Source organism: Hyperolius riggenbachi, chromosome 1 (genome assembly GCF_040937935.1).
Source record: "Hyperolius riggenbachi isolate aHypRig1 chromosome 1, aHypRig1.pri, whole genome shotgun sequence".
NCBI classification, from domain to species: Eukaryota; Metazoa; Chordata; class Amphibia; order Anura; family Hyperoliidae; genus Hyperolius; species Hyperolius riggenbachi.
In genome coordinates this window covers 94,761,697-94,782,165 of record NC_090646.1, presented here as the reverse complement: position 1 = coordinate 94,782,165, position 20,469 = coordinate 94,761,697, and the positions used below count along the sequence as shown (strand labels likewise).

General features: G+C 44.1%; 1 protein-coding gene across 5 annotated transcripts in view; it reads left to right on the top strand.

Annotated features, from left to right (window-relative positions):
* The window catches only part of JAKMIP1 (janus kinase and microtubule interacting protein 1), a 213,712-nt gene that overhangs the window by 91,991 nt on the left and 101,252 nt on the right, over positions 1-20,469 (top strand). For all 5 annotated transcript variants that reach the window (XM_068277104.1, XM_068277088.1, XM_068277079.1 and 2 more), the window contains exons 4-7: positions 5,283-5,507; positions 6,610-6,729; positions 11,148-11,294; positions 15,172-15,309. In XM_068277104.1, coding sequence (XP_068133205.1) covers positions 5,283-5,507; positions 6,610-6,729; positions 11,148-11,294; positions 15,172-15,309 — 630 coding nt within the window. The remainder of the gene's footprint in view (positions 1-5,282; positions 5,508-6,609; positions 6,730-11,147; positions 11,295-15,171; positions 15,310-20,469) is intronic.

Here is a 20,469-nt window from a genome sequence, read left to right as displayed (position 1 = left end):
ATTCCCGGCCTCTGCTGCTCTGCACATCCACAGAGGAGCGCAAAATTAAAATGAGTGCGAGTGGACAGCATGCACCGCTTCTTTGTCCTCTGTGGCTCTGACTGCAGCCAGTGGCACAAACAGGTGACAGTGTAGCACAATGGAGAGGAGCCAATGTAGCACAAAACAGAGAACAGGTAACTAGAAGGATCCCAAACTACACTCGCTGGCATAGATGTTGTGTCAGCTCAGGTGTACACAGTGACCATTTAGCACTTAGTTCAAGGCATGACAGATCTTAAATTCAGTCAGCAGGAAGTTTTGAAACAAAATGATACCTTTTATTGGCTAACTGAAAAGAAAAACCTGTGTGTCTTTGGCTAATGAGCCATCTTCAGACTTTGTTCCTTATACAAGATGCTGGGGCACACAGCTATATGTACAGTCAGCAGGAGATGCGTTGATTGTTTTGCAAATATAAATAAATGTAATACAGTTGTCATTCTGTTTCAAAACATCCTGTTTTCACTGATGGCTAACACAGTGCAATGCTTTGCTGTTGCTTAAAAAAAAAAAAAAAAAGATACACGAGGTGACATTTGACATGAGATAGACATGTGTATGTACAGTGCCTAGCACACAAATAACTATGCTGTGTTCTTTTTTTTTTTCTTTTTTTTTTTTTTTCTTTCTCTGACTGAGAGTTTAAAATCGGGTATGCAAGTGACAGTTTCTGACTGGGTCGGACTATATCGTAACCCTTAGTGATAAGGAATTGCAGCCATAAAACACTTACCTGGCAGTAAATGGCTTTTGAGAGCAGGAAAGAGATAAAAAGGGTTAATCGTGCATAGAGTTTCGCTCTGGCATACTTCAATGCATGTGTTATTGAGAAGAGGTCATGTAGCAGTAAAGTAAATTTGCAATATAAAATAAAACCGTTGGATAACTATTAAAAAAACATTTTTATTTTTTTTTGGAGGATAGATACAATGGTTTATCTAGTTAATTTTCACCTGTGCTTTAAACTGTAGCACAAAGAATGTTTCTGTCATTACCTAGGAAAAAACAAACCATACATTTACCTCACTGGTTAAATGTATCATAATGATTATTTCCAGGTTTTAGGCTCTGAAAGCTGTGCAATTTTTTTCACATGCTTTTAGACCCTAAAAATCATACCACTAGAAAGATCTGCGGCAGCCCTGCACATTACTCGCCTCCCATGGATCCAGCTCGAGGTTACTGCTCTGAGCTGCAGATTTCCCGCCAGAGTCTGACACGGGATTGCCGCTAAGGAGGTTAACAAGTCTCAGGTCTAGCAGCATCTGACATCAGTCCTGGGGAGGGGAGAGCTGATAATTCCTGTCAAGAATGCATACATGAAAAAACTAATCTGAACTCAAAAGTTCTGCTACTTGAGCCTATATTCTTCTTACAGCAGCTTGTTTGTCCCCACTCATCCTACAGAGGGCAGAGTCAAGTGACAGCATATGCTCACGGTCATCGAACACACTCAGCATAAGTGAGAGAGATGCAGGGATCTCTGGAATTCAGGCAGTACAGAGCAAAGCAGGAGAGATGATTTAATTTGATATGAGACCTCTTATCTCTCCAAGTCCTGCGCCTTGTTAATTTTTATCGCCCTAGGCCATGGCCTTTGTGGCCTTCCAAGAAATCTGGGCCTGGGTACAGGGTACAGAGATGGCACAGTGGGGGGTAGAAGGGCACACTGAAGGCATGGGGGACCAAGGTGACAGAGGGGGAAACTGGATGCCCTGGGGAACAGAGGTGATGTGGATAGGGCGCAGTGGAGGCACAGAGGAACAAAGTTGACACATAGGGGAACACTGGAGGAACAAGGAGGGCATAGAGGATGTACAGGCGACAAAGATGGCTCAGTGTTTCGACTTAGGGACTGTAGGTTTGTTCTTTAAAAACAAGCTTTTGGCTATGAAGCCTTCCTCAGATTCCTGTATACTGACATATGTACATACAGTATAAGCTGTGTGTCCTCATGGCCGGATTTCTGGCAAGGCCACATAGGCCATGGCCTAGGGCACCAGATAAACAAGGGGTGGCCTGCAGACAGTGGGCATTATTTGGAGGGCATTATTTGCAAGTGTCCAAACAAATGAAAGGGGTCAGGATAACTGCACTATTAGTACCAGCTGGCATCTGCCTGTGCAGTGCTACAGGCAGCTGCAGTCCGTTAATTAAATATTTGTGAACAGTGTGTGACTAGCAAAAAGCCAGACCTTGTCCAATGACATAGCAGCAGCTCCAGGCAGTTACAGAAGGCCGGGTCTCACGCACTTGGTGTGGGGGATGAAAGGACCAGGGGCAGCACCAGCAAATAGTACAGAATACAGAAGGCAGCCTCTCACAGTACCCATTTCTTAATTATTGATTGGCCAGCGCTGTTACCCTGGAGACAGCAGTGGGTACAGGACTCACTTTTACGTGTTGCTGACCCCACCCAATGTCCAATTGTGAGCCACTTTTGACAATGTGTGTGTGGTGGACGGCTCCCACCACGCCCATCACTTGTAGATCGCTTGATTGACCAGTTCCCCCGTGTGACGTGATTGATTCACTTCACGTTGCCATGGAGACCTCGGCACTAGCCACAATAGTGGACACCAGCGGCCCAAAATTTTTTGCGTGTGTGTGTGTGGAGAGAAGTGGTAGGATACGGTTTCGGTTGGGGCGGCTGGTAATAGTCGGCCTTGGGCGGTAAGAAGTACAAATCCGGCCCTGTGTGTCCTACATGTTGTCAGTATACAGTAATGAAGTCTGAGGAAGGCTTTATACCCGAAAGCTTACTTCTTTTCTTTCCCCCTCCCCCCCACTAAAAATCTGATCAGACATGTTGAAAAATCTGGGTGATTGTTTGCGAAATTGTGTAGTGCATGGTAGGTTGTATAAGAAAATACTATTAGATAAAAAGAACCCTTTTTCTTCATATTCAATCGTTTTTCTTAGATTTTCGGACAAACTGGAACGTTCGTGTATGGTACCTCGAAAATGATTTTTAAAAATCATTCAACCAAATGGAATAATTGTTTGAATTTCTCTGATTCAAAAAATAAAAAAAAAATTGTACAGTGTATGGGCACTATAAGTTAGATCAGATTGTGCTTGCTTCAGCTTACAGTCCATGCAGATGTCCACGTCTTCTGCCCCTGACATAACTGGCCTGCTGCATTTCCTCATCACCTCACCACAGGGCTGTACATGTAGTTATAGTATAGTAGAAGGAGGCACTCCACAGGCAAGAACTTGCGTTCAGTTTTATTGCATGTCGATACACACTACATGTTTCGGGCTCCGCCCTTCATCAGGTGTAACCTACCACCACCTCCACCTTCAATTTATACTCCTGACCCTACCCTCTCAGGGTGGGTCAGTCACCACGTGAACATACTGATATTTAATATGAACATCACATCCTTGATAATAATCTGTTACTTCACAGATAATATAAAGCTATCGCCTACATCAGGTATAACCAGAACACATTCACAGATATACAATAATGATAAATCAACGTACAATTAAAATTAAACATAAAATTAAAAGAACAGTCTCTAACCCAGGGCACTACCCTTCCTGGCCATCATGAGAACTGTGCATATGACCCGACATGGGACATTAAGAGAGAAGTTGAGAACTTGGTACAGGAGGCTTTATTAGAAGGGCTCCTAGATAAATCCACTGCAAACTTTCTGAATGTTGAACACCCACAGGTGCCTTTATTGTATCTGCTGCCGAAGATACACAAAAATCTAATGAATCCTCCTGGAAGGCCCATTGTCTCCAGTAGAGGCTCTATACTTTACCCTTTGGCACAGTATGTGGATGCAACTTTACAGAAATTGGTGGCCAGGATCCCAACCTGCCTGAAAGATACGAATGATCTCTTGCAGAGACTACAATACTTGCCAGATTTATCGGATAATGCGTTGCTTTGCACCCTTGACGTCCAGAGCCTATTTACGTTAATTCCCCATCAAGACGGTATGGCAGCAGTGGAGAATATGTTACTAGAGACTGCCATGCCGAACAGAGAAGTATATTTCCTATTAGACTGTTTGGAGGTTCACGTGGTGACTGACCCACCCTGAGAGGGTAGGGTCAGTGCTGGTCGTAATGGAAAAATCTACGCTTACGGATCATTACGCGTAATTTTACACTATTACGCATTACGCAATTACGGTTACGACGTAGGAAATTATCTACGGTTCATCACTGTAATTACGCGTTAACTTATGCAGTTACGCGTGAGGATACCGTAATGTAGGCGCTTACACTACGATGTTACGCGTAGTGCCGTAATACCCATTAATGCGTATTTTGTGACGCATACGGACGATGTGTACGCAATAGACGTCAATGACAGCTATTGCGTACACATCATTCGTATGCGTCAAAACGTACGCTTTATATACTGAAGGGCGGGGGAAGATGCTATTGGTTGCTTAGGATGTTGACTGATTGGCTACTCTTAGAAAAGCGGAGTTTTTACATTAGTAATTACCCGTACAATTACGCGTAAGTCTTCGTAAAATTACGCATACCTAGCAATTACGGTAGACACCGTAATTACGATACCACTTAACTGCTTACGCGTAAATAATTACGCGTAAGACCGTAAGTTACGCGTAGCGCTTACTCGTAAATTTACATTGAATTACGATGCGTTATTACGCTCATGCGTAATTTCGGCCCAGCACTGGGTAGGGTCAGGAGTATAAATTGGAGGTGGTGGGAGGTTACACCTGATGAAGGGTGGAGCCCTAAACATGTAGTGTGTATCGACATGCAATAAAACTGAACGCAAGTTCTTGCCTGTGGAGTGCCTCCTTCTACTATACTATACTCTGTATCACTGAGTGGAGCAGGGGTGGTGTGCCTGCTTGGAGGAGTTGCACTGGCTCTCCCGCAGTGGATTGAGCTTCCAGAGTCAAGTTCAATCACCTATCAGTGGATTGCTGTACATGCAGTTAGGATGAACCTGGAATGCATGGCTAACTCAGAATGCTGGGCCTATGCTTGTGTAAAGCATAAACACGCTTTATTTTATTTATTAGCACAAAAGGCTGTTTTTTTTTTTGTTTTTGTTTTTTTTGTTCATCCTTCAGGAATCATTCACATTTTTCTCCCGACTGTGATTTATTTGTATGTGAGTATGATTGGCCGTGAGGCAGGATAGTCTCCTCTCAGACACAGATGTGGCCAGACATTTGTCTTCAGATGCTTTGTATTCTGGTTTGATGTAACGAGCTGTCTGATCTTTTCAGATGGATGAAATTAAAGGGAAGGAGCGGGTGATACTGGCCCTGGAGAAGGATCTGGGAGTGCAGACGGGTCACACACAGAAGCTGCTGCTACAGAAAGAAGCTCTGGATGAACAGCTTGTGCAGGCCAAGGAGGCAGAGCGGTACCACAGCAGTCCAAAGAAGGAGCTCCCCACCGGAGTGGCGGACATATCCGAGCTAATGGGGCACACGGTAAAGGCTAAAGAGGCAAGTGTATGGAGTGCTCTGATTTATGCTCAGGAGCTCAAACCCGTGAGTGATTCTAACCCCTTCCCACTCTATACAAAGGTCAAATAAAAATAAGTTGCAGAGTTGGGCAGGAATGCATGTAATAGAGGTTCTGTGAAATTTGGGCGCTTTGGAATAGCTGATAGTAGAATATTGGTATTTTACCAATCTCCTATTTCAAAGTGGTATTTTTCATTATTAATAAAATATTTAGATTTACAGATAAACCCTGTTCTCACACAGAACTAACCCTCTGATACCTAACCTTAACCACACTCAACTCCCCCACCCCCCGGGATGCCTAACCTTAACCCCCTTGCCCCATGGCTAACCTTAACCACCACTCCCCTCCACACCTAACCTGCCGCCTTATGTGGCTGCAAAAGTGGAGAATAAGGATGGTCAATAAAACGGTAAATGGTTATGGAGTTAATGGAGGTGTTATGCAAATGTTTGCAGCTTGGAAATAGACCAATAAAATGCAGCTGCTGCTGTACTCCGTCTATAAATGCTGCATGCATTTTTTAGGAAATTAACATCTCATTAACCACGCCTAGTGTAGAAGATGCGCGGACTGACTAATCAGAATCCAGAGTCTGGACTGATACTCTGCTGAAAAGCAGATAGACGCGTCACGCGCACAGGTGTCCTCAGGCTTTTGGTCTGACGTCATCGCTCCAGGCAGGTGATCGCATCCTGCTCGGCAGCTGCTGCTTTAATTGGTGGCTGCCGAGCTGGTGCAGGCTGAGAGCTTTGTGAGTCTTCATTGAATGTGGCCTTGGAGGGAGCCATGACCCAGAGATGTCAGGACAGGTAAGTATTTTACCCCCAGAACCCCTTTCCTTTTATACCCTAGGCACTCTTTAAACAGCACTTGAGTGGATCTACTGATAAGCACTATGTGTATGGGTGCAAGCAATGTGTGTCATGCCACACAGCCTCTGTATTAGTGAGACAGGGGCCTTCTGCCAATAGTGATGGATCAGTAATGGTGTCCTAATGCATTGCATGGCTTCTAGAGTCTGTAGTCCATGTACTCTAACGAACACTTAATTCATTACGTTTGTCTTCCCTCTGAAAGGAGCCGCATGTGGACGAGCGAGACCTGCGAAGATTCCAGCTGAAGATTGCAGAGCTGTACGCTGTGATCCGGAAGCTGGAGGACAGGAATACTCTGCTGTCTGATGAAAGGAACGAGCTGGTACATGGTTACAACTTCCCTCTGCATGAGCATAATTCTAGGAAACCCCTCAGGCCTTACAACATTTTATAATACGTAAAAGAATATTTAAGTCTAAAGTCTCCCTCTACTGCGCATGGTCAGCCCCTGATCACGCTGCCACAGCTGGGTGTGTTCTGCGCAGGGCAGCCATCAGGGGGGTACAAGCGGGACAGTAGTATGGGACCCAGGAAGGGTGTGGGGCCCAAACAGTGGCAGTGCCACTCGAGCCTCTACTGGTAATTCTACTGTGGCATAACAGGAGTTGTGTGGTCATCTCCCTCTTCCCTGCTGCGTGATTGGTGAACACACATCAATGCAGGGTGGAGGGTGTTATGGGCTACAGGCAAGTTGCTTTGACTCTACCCACATACCATGGCTCTGCCCCCACACAATCTACCTATCAGACTGTTATTTGGTGTGAGGGGGGCCCTGTAGGTTTGCCAAGTGAGGGCCCAGAAAATTCTGATGGCGACCCTGGTTCTGCGCATGCGCAATACGTGGAAATTGTAACGATCAGGGTACGTGCGGCTCGGGGTCGCACATCAGGGTTGCTCGTAAAGTATGCCAGCGCGAATCTACGCATCGTAGTACGCAACTACGCATCGTAGTTTGTAGGCGAAGTTTAAGAACTACACGTATGCATTTCCGCGTAGTCGTAGTCCCGCTATGCGTAGCTTCGCTCGCTACGCGTAGTTGACGTATGTATTGCGAAGTCAACTATGCGTGCGGTAACTGCATTTATATGGGTCATTGCGCATGCGCAGTAATTTTATTGCCCTTTATACGCATACAATTCCGCATTGGATGTTGGAATGTATGCTTATATTAGTTTGTGTATGCGCATAGTTAGCAGATTATTGCAGAAATTTTTCCGTATAAGGGCATAAGCGGTCGCATCAACTACGCTACACAATACGTGAAGCTTGCGTATTCTTAATGCGTAGTCTACGCTACGGTATGCTAACGTAGCGAAGTGGCTGATTTCAGGGCCGTAGATTGCGAAGCGTATTTGCGTAAAAATACGCGTAGTTCCAGCGTAGCGAAGTTGGCTGACTACGACCATCTCTGTCGCACATGTGCAGCAGCGGGCGACGGGCTAGCTTTGCGGGGGTCACCACTGCTGGCCGAAGGGGATCAGGAGGACGTCGGCCCAACTTTGCAGGGGTCACTACTGTAGGGGGTGATCTCCGCTGCACTCCAGGGGGCTGCAAGAAACCCCAGGTAAGTTTAAATTTTTTTTTTTAACAGATATTCTTTTAACGGAAGCCTGGCAGGGCTGACAACCTTCATAAACAGATGTTCCCCGGGGACTGATTTCTGCATAGGCTGCCACAAAAGAAATGAGCCAAGCAATGTGCATGTTAAATAAATATGGCAGCCTTAATATGCCTTAATATGCGCACATGTAAAGGCACCAGGAAATGTGGGTGCAGGGTGAAGCCAAAAAACTGCTCACCCTGCTGTGGCAAATTTCCCAGCGGCGTGAGTTACTCTTCCCCCTCCAAAGTGCTGTATAGTGGGGGAAAGCTGCAATTCAGCTTCCCTGTGTAAAGCCAAATATATAATTATAGACAAATGGGTACAGTGCTCAGCATAGCCCATAGCCCAGTCTCTCTTGTGGGTCAAATCAACAGCATGCACTCCATATACATAAGGGGGGGGTTTGTATCACACAAGACTTACCCCCCCCCCCCCCATATTACAAAGGACTCACCAGATCAGCTGGCCAAACGGGCCTGTCAGCGCAATAGGGGTATTGGCCACCTCGGGCAACTACAGCTGGGCACTTGTGATCCAATAGAAGTCTCCTCCAAAAGAAACGCTTCAACATAGCGTAAAAGTGCAAGGGATATTTTCCCACGTTTATTTAAAAAGTTTAAAAATCACATGTAAACATAGTCCATATCAAAAAACACATGCAGGTGGTTTATATAGGGGAAGCGCACAGCTCTGAGATAGCTAATCATCCTATGTTAGTTGCTCCGGCTCTTACCCCCGCTAAACCGCTGCTCTTGTAGAGGAGACGTGTATCAAACAGTCGCCACGTCCGGTGACGTCACATGCACAGCACCGCTCCGTAGCTCCGCTGGGCGGAGACCGACAAGAGAGACTGGATTATGCTGAGCGCTGTACCCATTTGTCTATAATAATTTGGGCTCAGTCTTTTGCCGGTGCCAAAATTACTCACTGAGCGCGGCTATAGCCATAAATCACATTACGGCCAATGGCTGTGCCCCAAATGTGTTCAGCAACGTGACGCCTTTTTTACCTGTCTCATCTCCACATAGCTCTCACTTCAGGTTCCCTTGAGGCCCCTCTTACACTGGCATTGCAAGTGTGCATTGCATTACATTCGCTGCGTACATTTGCAGATGGCACTGAGCGGGGGAGGGGGGTGGCGATATACATCTGACCCTGTGAGGGCACTCTGCCGCAAGGTCATATTTTGTAGTTTTTTTGCGTTGCGGTGGAATGTGGCTGTAGTATGGCATTGCATCACAACGCAGAAATCGGATGTAAAACCGGCCTCAATCACCAGGGGTTGATTCAATAAGCTTTTCTCTTGAGGTTTTTCCCAGGAGTTTTCAGCACCTAGGAAGTGAATAACTACTAAAAAGTAGGCAAGGAGAGTAATCTCGCAGTTTAATTAAAGGGGCACTACAGTGAAAAACTGTAAAATTTAACTACCTAACGACTGCCCCACACCAATGGGCGTGGCCAGGGCGGCAGCCCCAGGACCGCCTAACGCCAATTGGCGTCAAGTCCTGGGGCTCTAATTTGCATGCGATCGCGCGCACGCATCTCATGCTCGGGGGGGCAAAGCTCCGCCTCCTCTTCAGTCTCCGAGCGGCTATTGCTGCTCTGGAGTCTGTTAGACGGCGAGATCACCGTCTATTTACGCAGCGCTGCGATCAGCAGCAGCGCTGCACTGGGGACAGCCGTGTGACACGGCTGTCCCCCTGGGGATAAGAGAGCGATCGGCAGTTATAGCCTGAAGCCTATCACAGCCGATCGCTGTAATAGGCTGGCTGGGGGAGGGAGGGAGGGTGGCTGGGGGAGGCAGAGGAAAGATGTTTTTTGTTTTTTTTAAAGCGAACATAAATATTAAAAAAAAAAAAATAAACTGGGGGGCGATCAGACCCCACCAACAGAGAGCTCTGTTGGTGGGGGAAAAAGGGGGGGAAATCACTCGTGTTCTGTGTTGTGCGGCCCTGCAGCTTGGCCTTAAAGCTGCAGTGGCCATTTTAGCTAAAATATGTGCAACCATATACAAATAAGAAGTACGTTTTTTTTTCCCCAGAGTAAAATGAGCCATAAATTACTTTTCTCCTATGTTGATGTCGCTTACAGCAGGTAGTAAAAATCTGACTGAAGCGACAGGTTTTGGATTAGTCCATCTCTTTATAGGGGATTCTCAGGGATATATTTATTTTCAAGAGCACTTGGTGAGTGGCAGGTGCTCTGTCCAACTGCCAAAAAACTGTGTAGGGAGCCGTAAAGCTGGCCAGCATCATTGTTTAAAGGGAATCTAAACTGAGAAGGATGTGGATTTTTCCTTTTTAAATTAATACCAGTTGCCTGACTTTTCTGCCCATCCTGTGTCTCTATTACTTTTAGCCACAGCCCCTCAACAAGCATGCAGATCAGGTGCTCTGACTGAAGTCAGACTGGATTAGCTTGCATGCTTGTTTCAGGTCTGTGATTCAGCCACTACTGCCCCAAAGAGATCAGCAGGACTGCCAGGCAACTGGTATTGTTTATAAGGAAACCTCCATATCCCTCTCAGTTAAGGTTCCCTTTAAATCCTTTTTCTGGAATGTCTTCTTAAAGAATAAAAGCCTTGCTGAGAATGCCCTATGAAGAGATGGACTAGTCCAAAACCTGTCCCTTCTGTCAGATTCCTACTGCCTACTGTAAGTAACAGCAACTTAGGAGAAAAATAATGTATGGCTCATTTTACTCTGGAATAAATGTACTTCTTATTTGTATATGTTTGCACATATTTTAAATTTTACAGTTGTTCGCTGTAGTGCCCCTTTAAATTAGAGCAGAGCACTTTTTCCCCCTGCTTGAGGGCTAAAAATCCCCCAAAAAACACAACTTAAAGCAAAGATACCGAAACCTCTGCAGTGAGTGAATTCAGGAGAAAAGGTTTTTTTTAATGAATCATGGGTCATATGCAATTCACTTTTTCTCCCGAGTTTTCTAATAGAGAGAATTTTTCATCTTGTATTTAAAATATTTTTTTAGCACTTTTGTAATGGAAAAATACCCCAAAATAGGTGAAAAAGTACTAATAAAAAAAGATTTTGCGTATTTTCCGGCTTGCTGGTGGTTTACAGGGAACTTTTTGTCAAGTTTTTTCAGATGTCTGAACCGAGGTTATGTGTTTCCAGGTGAAACGTTCCAGGGAGATGGAAAGTCAGCTGAAACCTCTTGTCGAGAAGAATAAGAGAATGTCCAAAAAGAATGAAGACACGTTGCAGACAATACAGCGAATGGAGGAGAAAATTAAGGCCTTATCGAGAGAGAATGCTGAAATGGTGAGAGGACAGAATACATTTACAAGAAAGGTGCCCATTCCACCCAGTGTTGGTGATGCCAAATGTGGTCTAGTGGCCACGTGGTAGTGTCCTGGCCCTGTAGGCTGCAGCTATGTAGGAGAGTGTGGAGGACCTGCATCACTAGCCAGAGACTAATCAGTACTGCGTAGTAATCCTAACAAACACAACACATAAATGGCTAGATACCACCAAGTGACCTGATAAGTGACAATGGCAGATGAGAGAGAGGTTAGGGAGCTTAGTGACAGGTTACCCTATAGAGCATCTGCAAATTATATCTTCTGGTCCCACATACTGGAGATGCACATTTTGAATTTAAAAAATGGTCTATTTAACGCTAGTAACTGTGTCCTATTGGTGCACTGTTAAAGAGAAACTGTGACCAAGAATTGAACGTCATCCCAATCAGTAGCTGATACCCCTTTTACATGAGAAATCTATTCCTTTTCACAAATGAATCATCCGGGTGCTCTGTATGGCTGATATTGTGGTTAAACCCCTCCCACAGGAAACTGTTAGGACCATAGTCCTGGCAGTTTCCTGTCTGTGAACCTCATTGCATTGTGGGAAATAGCCAATTGTATGGGGTTTGGAATTGACCAGGACAGCTGCCCTTAGTCGTATAGCGTCCCTTATTTTTAGTCACCTTCCTCATACTGCTTCGTTGCACATAGCTCTCCTGACTATACTGTGTTCCCGAATCTTCTTTCTATGCTATGCTCTTGGTCCCCCTCCTATGCTGTGCTCCTTGTCCCCCTCCCACATGGGGAACCATGCACTTTTTGCATGCTCCGTGCCTGCCCTGGCGCTAGTACTCCCCCCTTCCATGACATACTCTCCTTCTACAACCTGCTTTTTGCTCCACTTGATACATGGTAGCGTGCACTGCATGCAAAAGGTGACGGGGGCATAACAATAGACCCTGCAAGGGATGCAGCCGCAGGGGGGCCCAGGAGCCACAGGGCGCTTTATGGGGGAGAAGTTTCTTTTCCCTGTCCTGAGACTGACAACCAAGGGCACAGAGAGAAAAAACTTTCTGCTTTCTACACAATTGTTCTAATGACTGCATCTGCTCAGCCACTGATAAGGAATCATACAAAGTTTTGCAGACTAAGATTTGTAGACAGTCCCTATTCAGTGTACAGCAGGCTCTTGTGTACCGTGCCTGCCCCCAACCTCTCTACCCCTCCCCAAGTGCTGTGTACTGTAGTTATGCTGAAGGAGTCTGCAGAGCCAGTTCTGTCATCAGAGATGGGCAGAGTGAGTGTAATAAGCTGAGGCCGGTAGCACACGCGTCTGACTGTTTTCTGTATGCGGTTTCTGCACACCATGTGTATCTGTATGTGTGAAAACATACACGTTTTATCACAGGAGTTAATTAAATTGATAGAGAAAATGCGGGCAGTGTTTCACTGGCTGCTGTCTGTTTTTATCTGCATGGGTAAACACATTTCAGTGTATACTAGCCAATCGAATAACATTGATTCTCAGTTTTCCTGTGCTGAAAGTGAGGGCAGGAGGGGTCCCCATCCAAAGTTTTGCGGGGGGGGCCCAGTGATTTCTAGTTACACCTCTGAAAGGTGATCCAGAATACTGTACTGAAGGGGATCTTGTAACATTGAATTCCCTTGCATTTCAGCTGATTAAAGCATGGCTCACTCTTATATTTCATAAATCTCCTAAATCGCATCTTATGGGGAATGTTGGGCAGGAGCCTTGTCCCAAACTCTGTTGGGTTTTGAGGGTTTGGGCTCAGCTTTATGGCAAAATTAAAACTATTTTGGGGAAATATTTGGCAATTTTTACAGAGGAGGCTTGTGGAAGTCAACATGAACTTGGTCAGGAACACACACTGCATGCATATAGTGTCAATGCTGAATTCTAAACTCAAAACCCAGTACTGAAAAGGAATAGTGCTGAAAGGTACAGATGACTTGATGGGCTCACCTAAAAGCAGGATTTGGTCCAGATCAGCCCATCCTGTGAATGAGTATAAAATGAGTCATTGCCTACTCCCAGCAATCCGTGTCTCCTGCAGACAGCCGGGTGAAAATAACTGTGCTGTGCGCTGCATAACAACTACTATCCAGCAATGTGATTTATAACTTCAGGAACTAGAGTTCTTCTTCCCAGCCACTTAAATCCGCTTTAAAGAGACTCCGTAACAAAAATTGCATCCTGTTTTTTATCATCCTATAAGTTCCAAAAGCTATTCTAATGTGTTCTGGCTAACTGCAGCACTTCATACTATCACTGTCTCTGTAATAAATCAATGTATCTTTCCCCTGTCAGACTTGTCGGCCTGTGTCTGGAAGGCTGCCAAGTTCTTCAGTGTTGTGGTTCTGCTATGAACTCCCCCTTCCAGGCCCCTCTCTGCACACTGCCTGTGTATTATTTAGATTAGAGCAGCTTCTCTCTTCTCTCATCTTTTACAAGCTGGATAAATCGTCCTCTGAGCTGGCTGGGCTTTCACATACTGAGGAATTACAGACAAAGGCAAAGCTGTCTGCACTCTGCAGGAAGAAAAGAGCAGCCTGAAACTTCAGTGCATGAGAACAGGGGGAAGAAACACACAAATGATCTCTTGAGATTCAAAAGGAAGGCTGTATACAGCCTGCTTGTGTATGGATGTATTTTCTATGTGTGGACATACTGTACATCAACCTACTTCCTGTTTTGGTGGCCATTTTGTTTGTTTACAAACAAACTTTTTAAAACTGTTTTTAACCACTTTTAATGCGGCGAGGAGCGGCGAAATTGTGACAGAGGGTAATAGGAGATGTCCCCTAACGCACTGGTATGTTTACTTTTGAGCGATTTTAACAATACAGATTCTCTTTAAAGTGGACCTGAACTCAGAACTTAAGCTCCGCTCTAAAAGATATGCAACAGCTTAATAACCTTTAAAGAAAAACATCTTTGTTACAGCTGATACAAGTCATGCAATATATCTGCAGTGTCTCTACTTCCTGCTTTCATGGAAGCAGACATATTGTTAACATCCTGTCTTTACAAATGAGCTCTCTGCCGTGGCAGTCAGCTGACACAGTTCAGGGATCAGATTACAACTTGTTGTGATTAGTCACAGATGAGGGGGGAATAGACAGGCTAAACTCTGTAAGTACATACCAGGTGCATTTCTCTGCTGTGAAGTTGTGCCTACCTGTGACTTATTGGATGTGTTCAAACTTTCAGGTGTAGATCTCAATATCTTTGAAACCCAATGCAGTTTTACACCATCGGCTCGAAAGGGACACTGAAGTGAACCTGGGCTTGCCATATACTGTACATGTTCTATTCTGTAGGCATATGTATATTTTAAATGGCCTGTCAACTAATTGAGAACGGCAGTTGCAGTCACTTTGATGTACCTGGGCGCCAGTATTCAAAGAGGAACTCCAGTAAAAATAATGTAATAAAATGCTTAATTTTACAATAATTATTTATAAATAATTTAGTCATTAATTGCCCGTTGTAAAATCCTTCCTCTTCCTGATTCACATTCTGAAATATATCACATGGTGACATTTTTACTGCTGGCAGGTGATGTCTGTGGAAGGAGATGCTGCTTTTTTGGCAGTTTGAAACAGCTGTTACTTCCCACAATGCAATGAGGCTCCCACAGTGTGATGTCAGTACCTAGGTGCTGACATTACACTGTGGGAGGGGTTTTACCACAAAATCAGCCATACAGACCCCCCTGATGATCAGTCTTTGGGGTGAAGTTCAATCCTTGATTACAGTCCCTCTTTAAAGCAAGACATCAGATGGTGGACAATGATCATTTAGCATATACAGTATATTTTATACACACAACATCTAATCAGCTGGCCATGTTTGTGACTTGTTTTCCTAGAAAGAGAAGCTGTCCACCATAGGCTCTCTGAGGTCCCATGCATCTCTGGACGATCTGAGCAATGCCCAGGAGCAGGAGATTGAATTCCTGAGACTTCAAGTTATGGAACAGCAGCAAATCATTGACGACATCACAGTGGTAAGATAATCCTGCTACGCCCATACGTGTTGTGTGTTATTGCTCATATTCCCTTCAGGGATGGTCAAGGAGATGCAAATAATTCCACGTTACTGTGCAGTTCATGGTAATTTTATTTTATGTAACTTTACGCAGCTTGAATATGAGCCAATCCAATCCATTTTTTCCAATTTTCACGCTGCATATATTTGCATAAAATGAACCAACCAATTCGCATCTAATTGATTATTTCTGATTTTTATTTTCTTTTAGCAGAAGATTTCCATCCAGCACATTTCTCACTCCAGCTGAAGAATTAAAGTACAGCTGGGTGGAGAGGGATATGAGTAGTTATTTCCTTTGACACCATACTAGTTGCCTGGAATCCTGCTCCTCTCTGACGCATCAGTTGCGTCAGAATCACACACCTGAAATAAGTGTGCAGCTAATCCAGTCACACTTCAGTCAGAAACTCCTTATCTGCATGCTTGTTCAGAGTCTATGGCTAAAAGGATCAGCAAGGCAGCAGGCAATTTGCATTGTTTAAAAGGAATTCAACCATATCCCATGTCAGTTCAGGTGTGCTTTAACCACTTAGGGCCCGTTTCCACTTGTGCGGTGAGAAATCGGCGCGTAAAAAATTTGCATGCAGATGCGAAATTTCGCATGCGGTTGTATGCAAATTTTCATGCAAATTCGCATACGATTTTACATGGATGATGTATGCGAATTTAACCATAGCAGTGCCTGTCTGCTTTTCTATTGTTTCGCATACCAAAACCGCATGTGAATTTCCTATTAAATACATTGTATGCGAATCGCATAGCTTGTTCCCAAACCCGATCACAGTGCCTGTAATGACTGAGCGCCAGCTTCAGCAAGACGCAGGCTTTCATTCACAAAACCGAAAGTAAACAGTACTTCTGTGTACTGTTTACAGTACTTGGAAATTAAGTGTAGTGCAATCTTGTGGCCAAAAAGTAAAAATGCACCTACACACACTATAGTCTAAAGAAAAATACACACATTTTTACTCATTTTTTTAACCTCTTTTACCTTACCCTACCAAAATAAAACACTTGTAAAAAAATAATTACATCTTTGAAAAAAAATGCATAGTTACCTTAGGGAATTTTTAATATGTATGCCATGATGGTATAGTACTGTTTTTTATTTTTTTTTTATTAAATGATTTTAATTATTGATATAGTGTAAAAACCACTAAACAGAAAAAAAATCACCTTTATTTCCAAATAAAATATTGCCATACATTGATTTAGGGACACAATTTAAACGTCGTAATAATGGGGTCAATTGGGCAAATAAAATGTGTCCATTTTTTATTCAGTGTAGCACATTTTTTTTTTTTTAAACTATAATGGCTAAAATCTGAGAAATTATTTTTTTATTTTATTATTCCCTTTAAATTGCATATAAAATAATTCTTAGCAAAAATTACACCCAAAAAGCCTATTTTGTGGCAAATAAAACCATATATAGATCATTTGAATGTGATAAGTAACAATTAAGTTATTGGCGAATACCGTAAATGGGAGGAGCATGATGTGAAAATCCGCAAACTGTGGTTGGGAACTGGTTAAAGCAGATTTGTTGTAGGTAAAAATTGTAAACCTATCAGCATGTGATGCTCAGTCTTCTTTTTTTTCTCTTTTTTTTTTTTCCCCTGAGTAAGCCAAGATGGCCGATGAGTTACAATCCTTCCTTATATACAGTACGTCATGATGGATAAAGATACACCTCAGCCCACTAAGGGCATTTCCCACAGTTCTCAGAGATTATCGGAGTATGAGTATGAGCTGGTTTCCCGGTTTTCCCCAGTCCCATACCCCCCCACCCCTCGTGGTGAACACCACTCCTGTGGTGAACCCCACCCCCAAGACCCCCGAAAATCATAATGCAACAGCGTTTCACCAGAAAATACACTGATTGCGGCATGGATTCACCAGAAAATTGTTGTAATGCAGCAGAGCGTTTCACCATAAAATATACTTATTGCGGCATGCACTCACACACCACACACAGTACACACACACGCACACAGTACACACACGCTATACACGCACACAACATACACAGTGCACGCACACACACACACACACACACACACACACACACACACACACACACACACACACACACACACACACGAGCACACACGCACACACACACACACACACAAAGAGCACACACACACACACACACACACACACACACACACACACACACACAAAGAGCACACACACACACACACACACACACACACACACAAAGAGCACACACACACACACAGCACACACACACACAGCACACACACACACACTATGCTGCTACCAGGGGAGGACTGGGACCTTCTGGCCTGGGGGGAAACACAGACTAGAGGCCCGTTATCATGGCAGCCTCAGCCCAAATTATGTCACACACTCACCCCATGTCGTATATGCCAGTAATCACGTGGAGCGCCAATGCAGAAATACAGCAAGGACACTCTGAACAGTGTGACAGGTAAAGTACAGGCATCAGGGGGGCACAATACATTTTGAGGGACAACTGCCGGGGTTTCTGTCTTGTCTATAATTCATGGTTATTGCACTCCATGATTATCGCACCTGACAACCACATTGGCCCAAGATTTTCCAACATCTCAGATTGATACATTCAACCAATTTCCACCCAAATTTTTTTTATCCGATTTTGCTAATATCAAAACGGTTGGTCGATCGGCTGTCAAGTCAACAGAAGTATGGCCACTGTAATTCCCTCAAGGCCAATGCCCTGACGCCCCCCCCCCCCCCCCCCAATTACACCTACCAATGTCCTCCCCTTCACCACCATCTCTACTAATCCCGGTTTTCACTACCTTGTACAGGGAGTGCAGAATTATTAGGCAAATTCGTATTTTGACCACATCATCCTCTTTATGCATGTTGTCTTACTCCAAGCTGTATAGGCTCGAAAGCCTACTACCAATTAAGCATATTAGGTGATGTGCATCTCTGTAATGAGAAGGGGTGTGGTCTAATGACATCAACACCCTATATCATGTGTGCATATTTATTAGGCAACTTCCTTTCCTTTGGCAAAATGGGTCAAAAGAAGGACTTGACAGGCTCTGAAAAGTTAAAAATAGTGAGATATCTTGCAAAGGGATGCAGCACTCTTAAAATTGCAAAGCTTCTGAAGCGTGATCATCGAACAAACAAGCGTTTCATTCAAAATAGTCAACAGGGTCGCAAGGCGCAAAATAACTGCCCATGAACTGAGAAAAGTCAAGCGTGCAGCTGCCAAGATGCCACTTGCCACCAGTTTGGCCATATTTCAGAGCTGCAACATCACTGGAGTGCCAAAAAGCACAAGGGGCTCGATTCACAAAGCGGTGCTAGCCCAGTTAGAGACTTTAGGCGTGATAACCATTGCACCACGCTGGTGAAAAGCCAGTTTAGGCATGATAAGTTTAGATAAGTTTAGATCGCGCGCAAAGTCCCGCACGCAAAGCAGCGCCATTAAACTCTATGCAAAGTGCACCAGACTTTGCTAGTGCAAAACTTTTGATCAGCTGTACACTGCGGTGCTAACGCATTTGGTGCTTAAACTTATCATGCCTAAACTTATCACACCTAAACTTATCATGCCTAAACTTATCACACCTAAACTGAGTTTAGGCGTGATAATGGGCTTTTCACCAGCGTGCTAACTGTTAGCACCGCTTTGTGAATCAGGCCCAAGGTGTGCAATACTCAGAGACATGGCCAAGGTAAGAAAGGCTGAAAGACGACCACCACTGAACAAGACACACAAGTTGAAACGTCAAGACTGGGCCAAGAAATATCTCAAGACTGATTTTTCTAAGGTTTTATGGACTGATGAAATGAGAGTGAGTCTTGATGGGCCAGATGGATGGGCCTGTGGCTGGATTGGTAAAGGGCAGAGAGCTCCAGTCCGACTCAGACGCCAGCAAGGTGGAGGTGGAGTATTGGTTTGGGCTGGTATCATCAAAGATGAGCTTGTGGGGCCTTTTCGGGTTGAGGATGGAGTCGAGCTCAACTCCCAGTCCTACTGCCAGTTTCTGGATGACACCTTCTTCAAGCAGTGGTACAGGAAGAAGTCTGCATCCTTCAAGAAAAACATGATTTTCATGCAGGACAATGCTCCATCACACGCTTCCAAGTACTCCACAGCGTGGCTGGCAAGAAAGGGTATAAAAGAAGAAAAACTAATGACATGGCCTCCTTGTTCACCTGATCTGAACCTCATTGAGAACCTGTGGTCCATCATAAAATGTGAGATTTACAAGGGGGGAAAACAGTACACCTCTCTGAACAGTGTCTGGGAGGCTGTGGTTGCTGCTGCATGCAATGTTGATGGTGAACAGATCAAAACACTGACAGAATCCATGGATGGCAGGCTTTTGAGTGTCCTTGCAAAGAAAGGTGGCTATATTGGTCACTGATTTGTTTTTGTTTTGTTTTTGAATGTCAGAAATGTATATTTGTGAATGTTGAGATGTTATATTGGTTTCACTGGTAAAAATAAATAATTGAAATGGATATAGATTTATTTTTTGTTAAGTTGCCTAATAATTATGCACAGTAATAGTCACCTGCACACACAGATATCCCCCTAAAATAGCTAAAACTAAAAACAAACCAAAAACTACTTTCAAAAATATTCAGCTTTGATATTAATGAGTTTTTTTGGGTTCATTGAGAACACGGTTGTTGTTCAATAATAAAATTATTCCTCAAAAATACCACTTGCCTAATAATTCTGCACTTCCTGTAGTGTGTCTGATCCCAGAGAAATAATGAGGAAAGAAAAGCTGAAAGAGAGGGAAGAAGATATTTGCCTCACCAGGATTGCACTTTTATTTAGCTTTCCTGTATGACAAGAAGACACAAGACACGAAGGAGGCTGGCACTGCAGTAAAGATGAGCTCTTTTATTCTGAAAAAGATAAAATCATGGGGCCATAAGACACAGACACTCAGCACTAGGGAAAGAGGGAAACAAAGGTAAATGAAGAATGCTGGTGCACACCAAGAGTGCTTCAGAGCGCTTTTCAAATTTACAGCGATTTGAAAAGCGCTGGGCTAATGTTACCCTATAAGGGTGTTCCCACAGCAGTGTTGTGACTTTTTAAAATCGCAGACATGCTGCAGGTAGC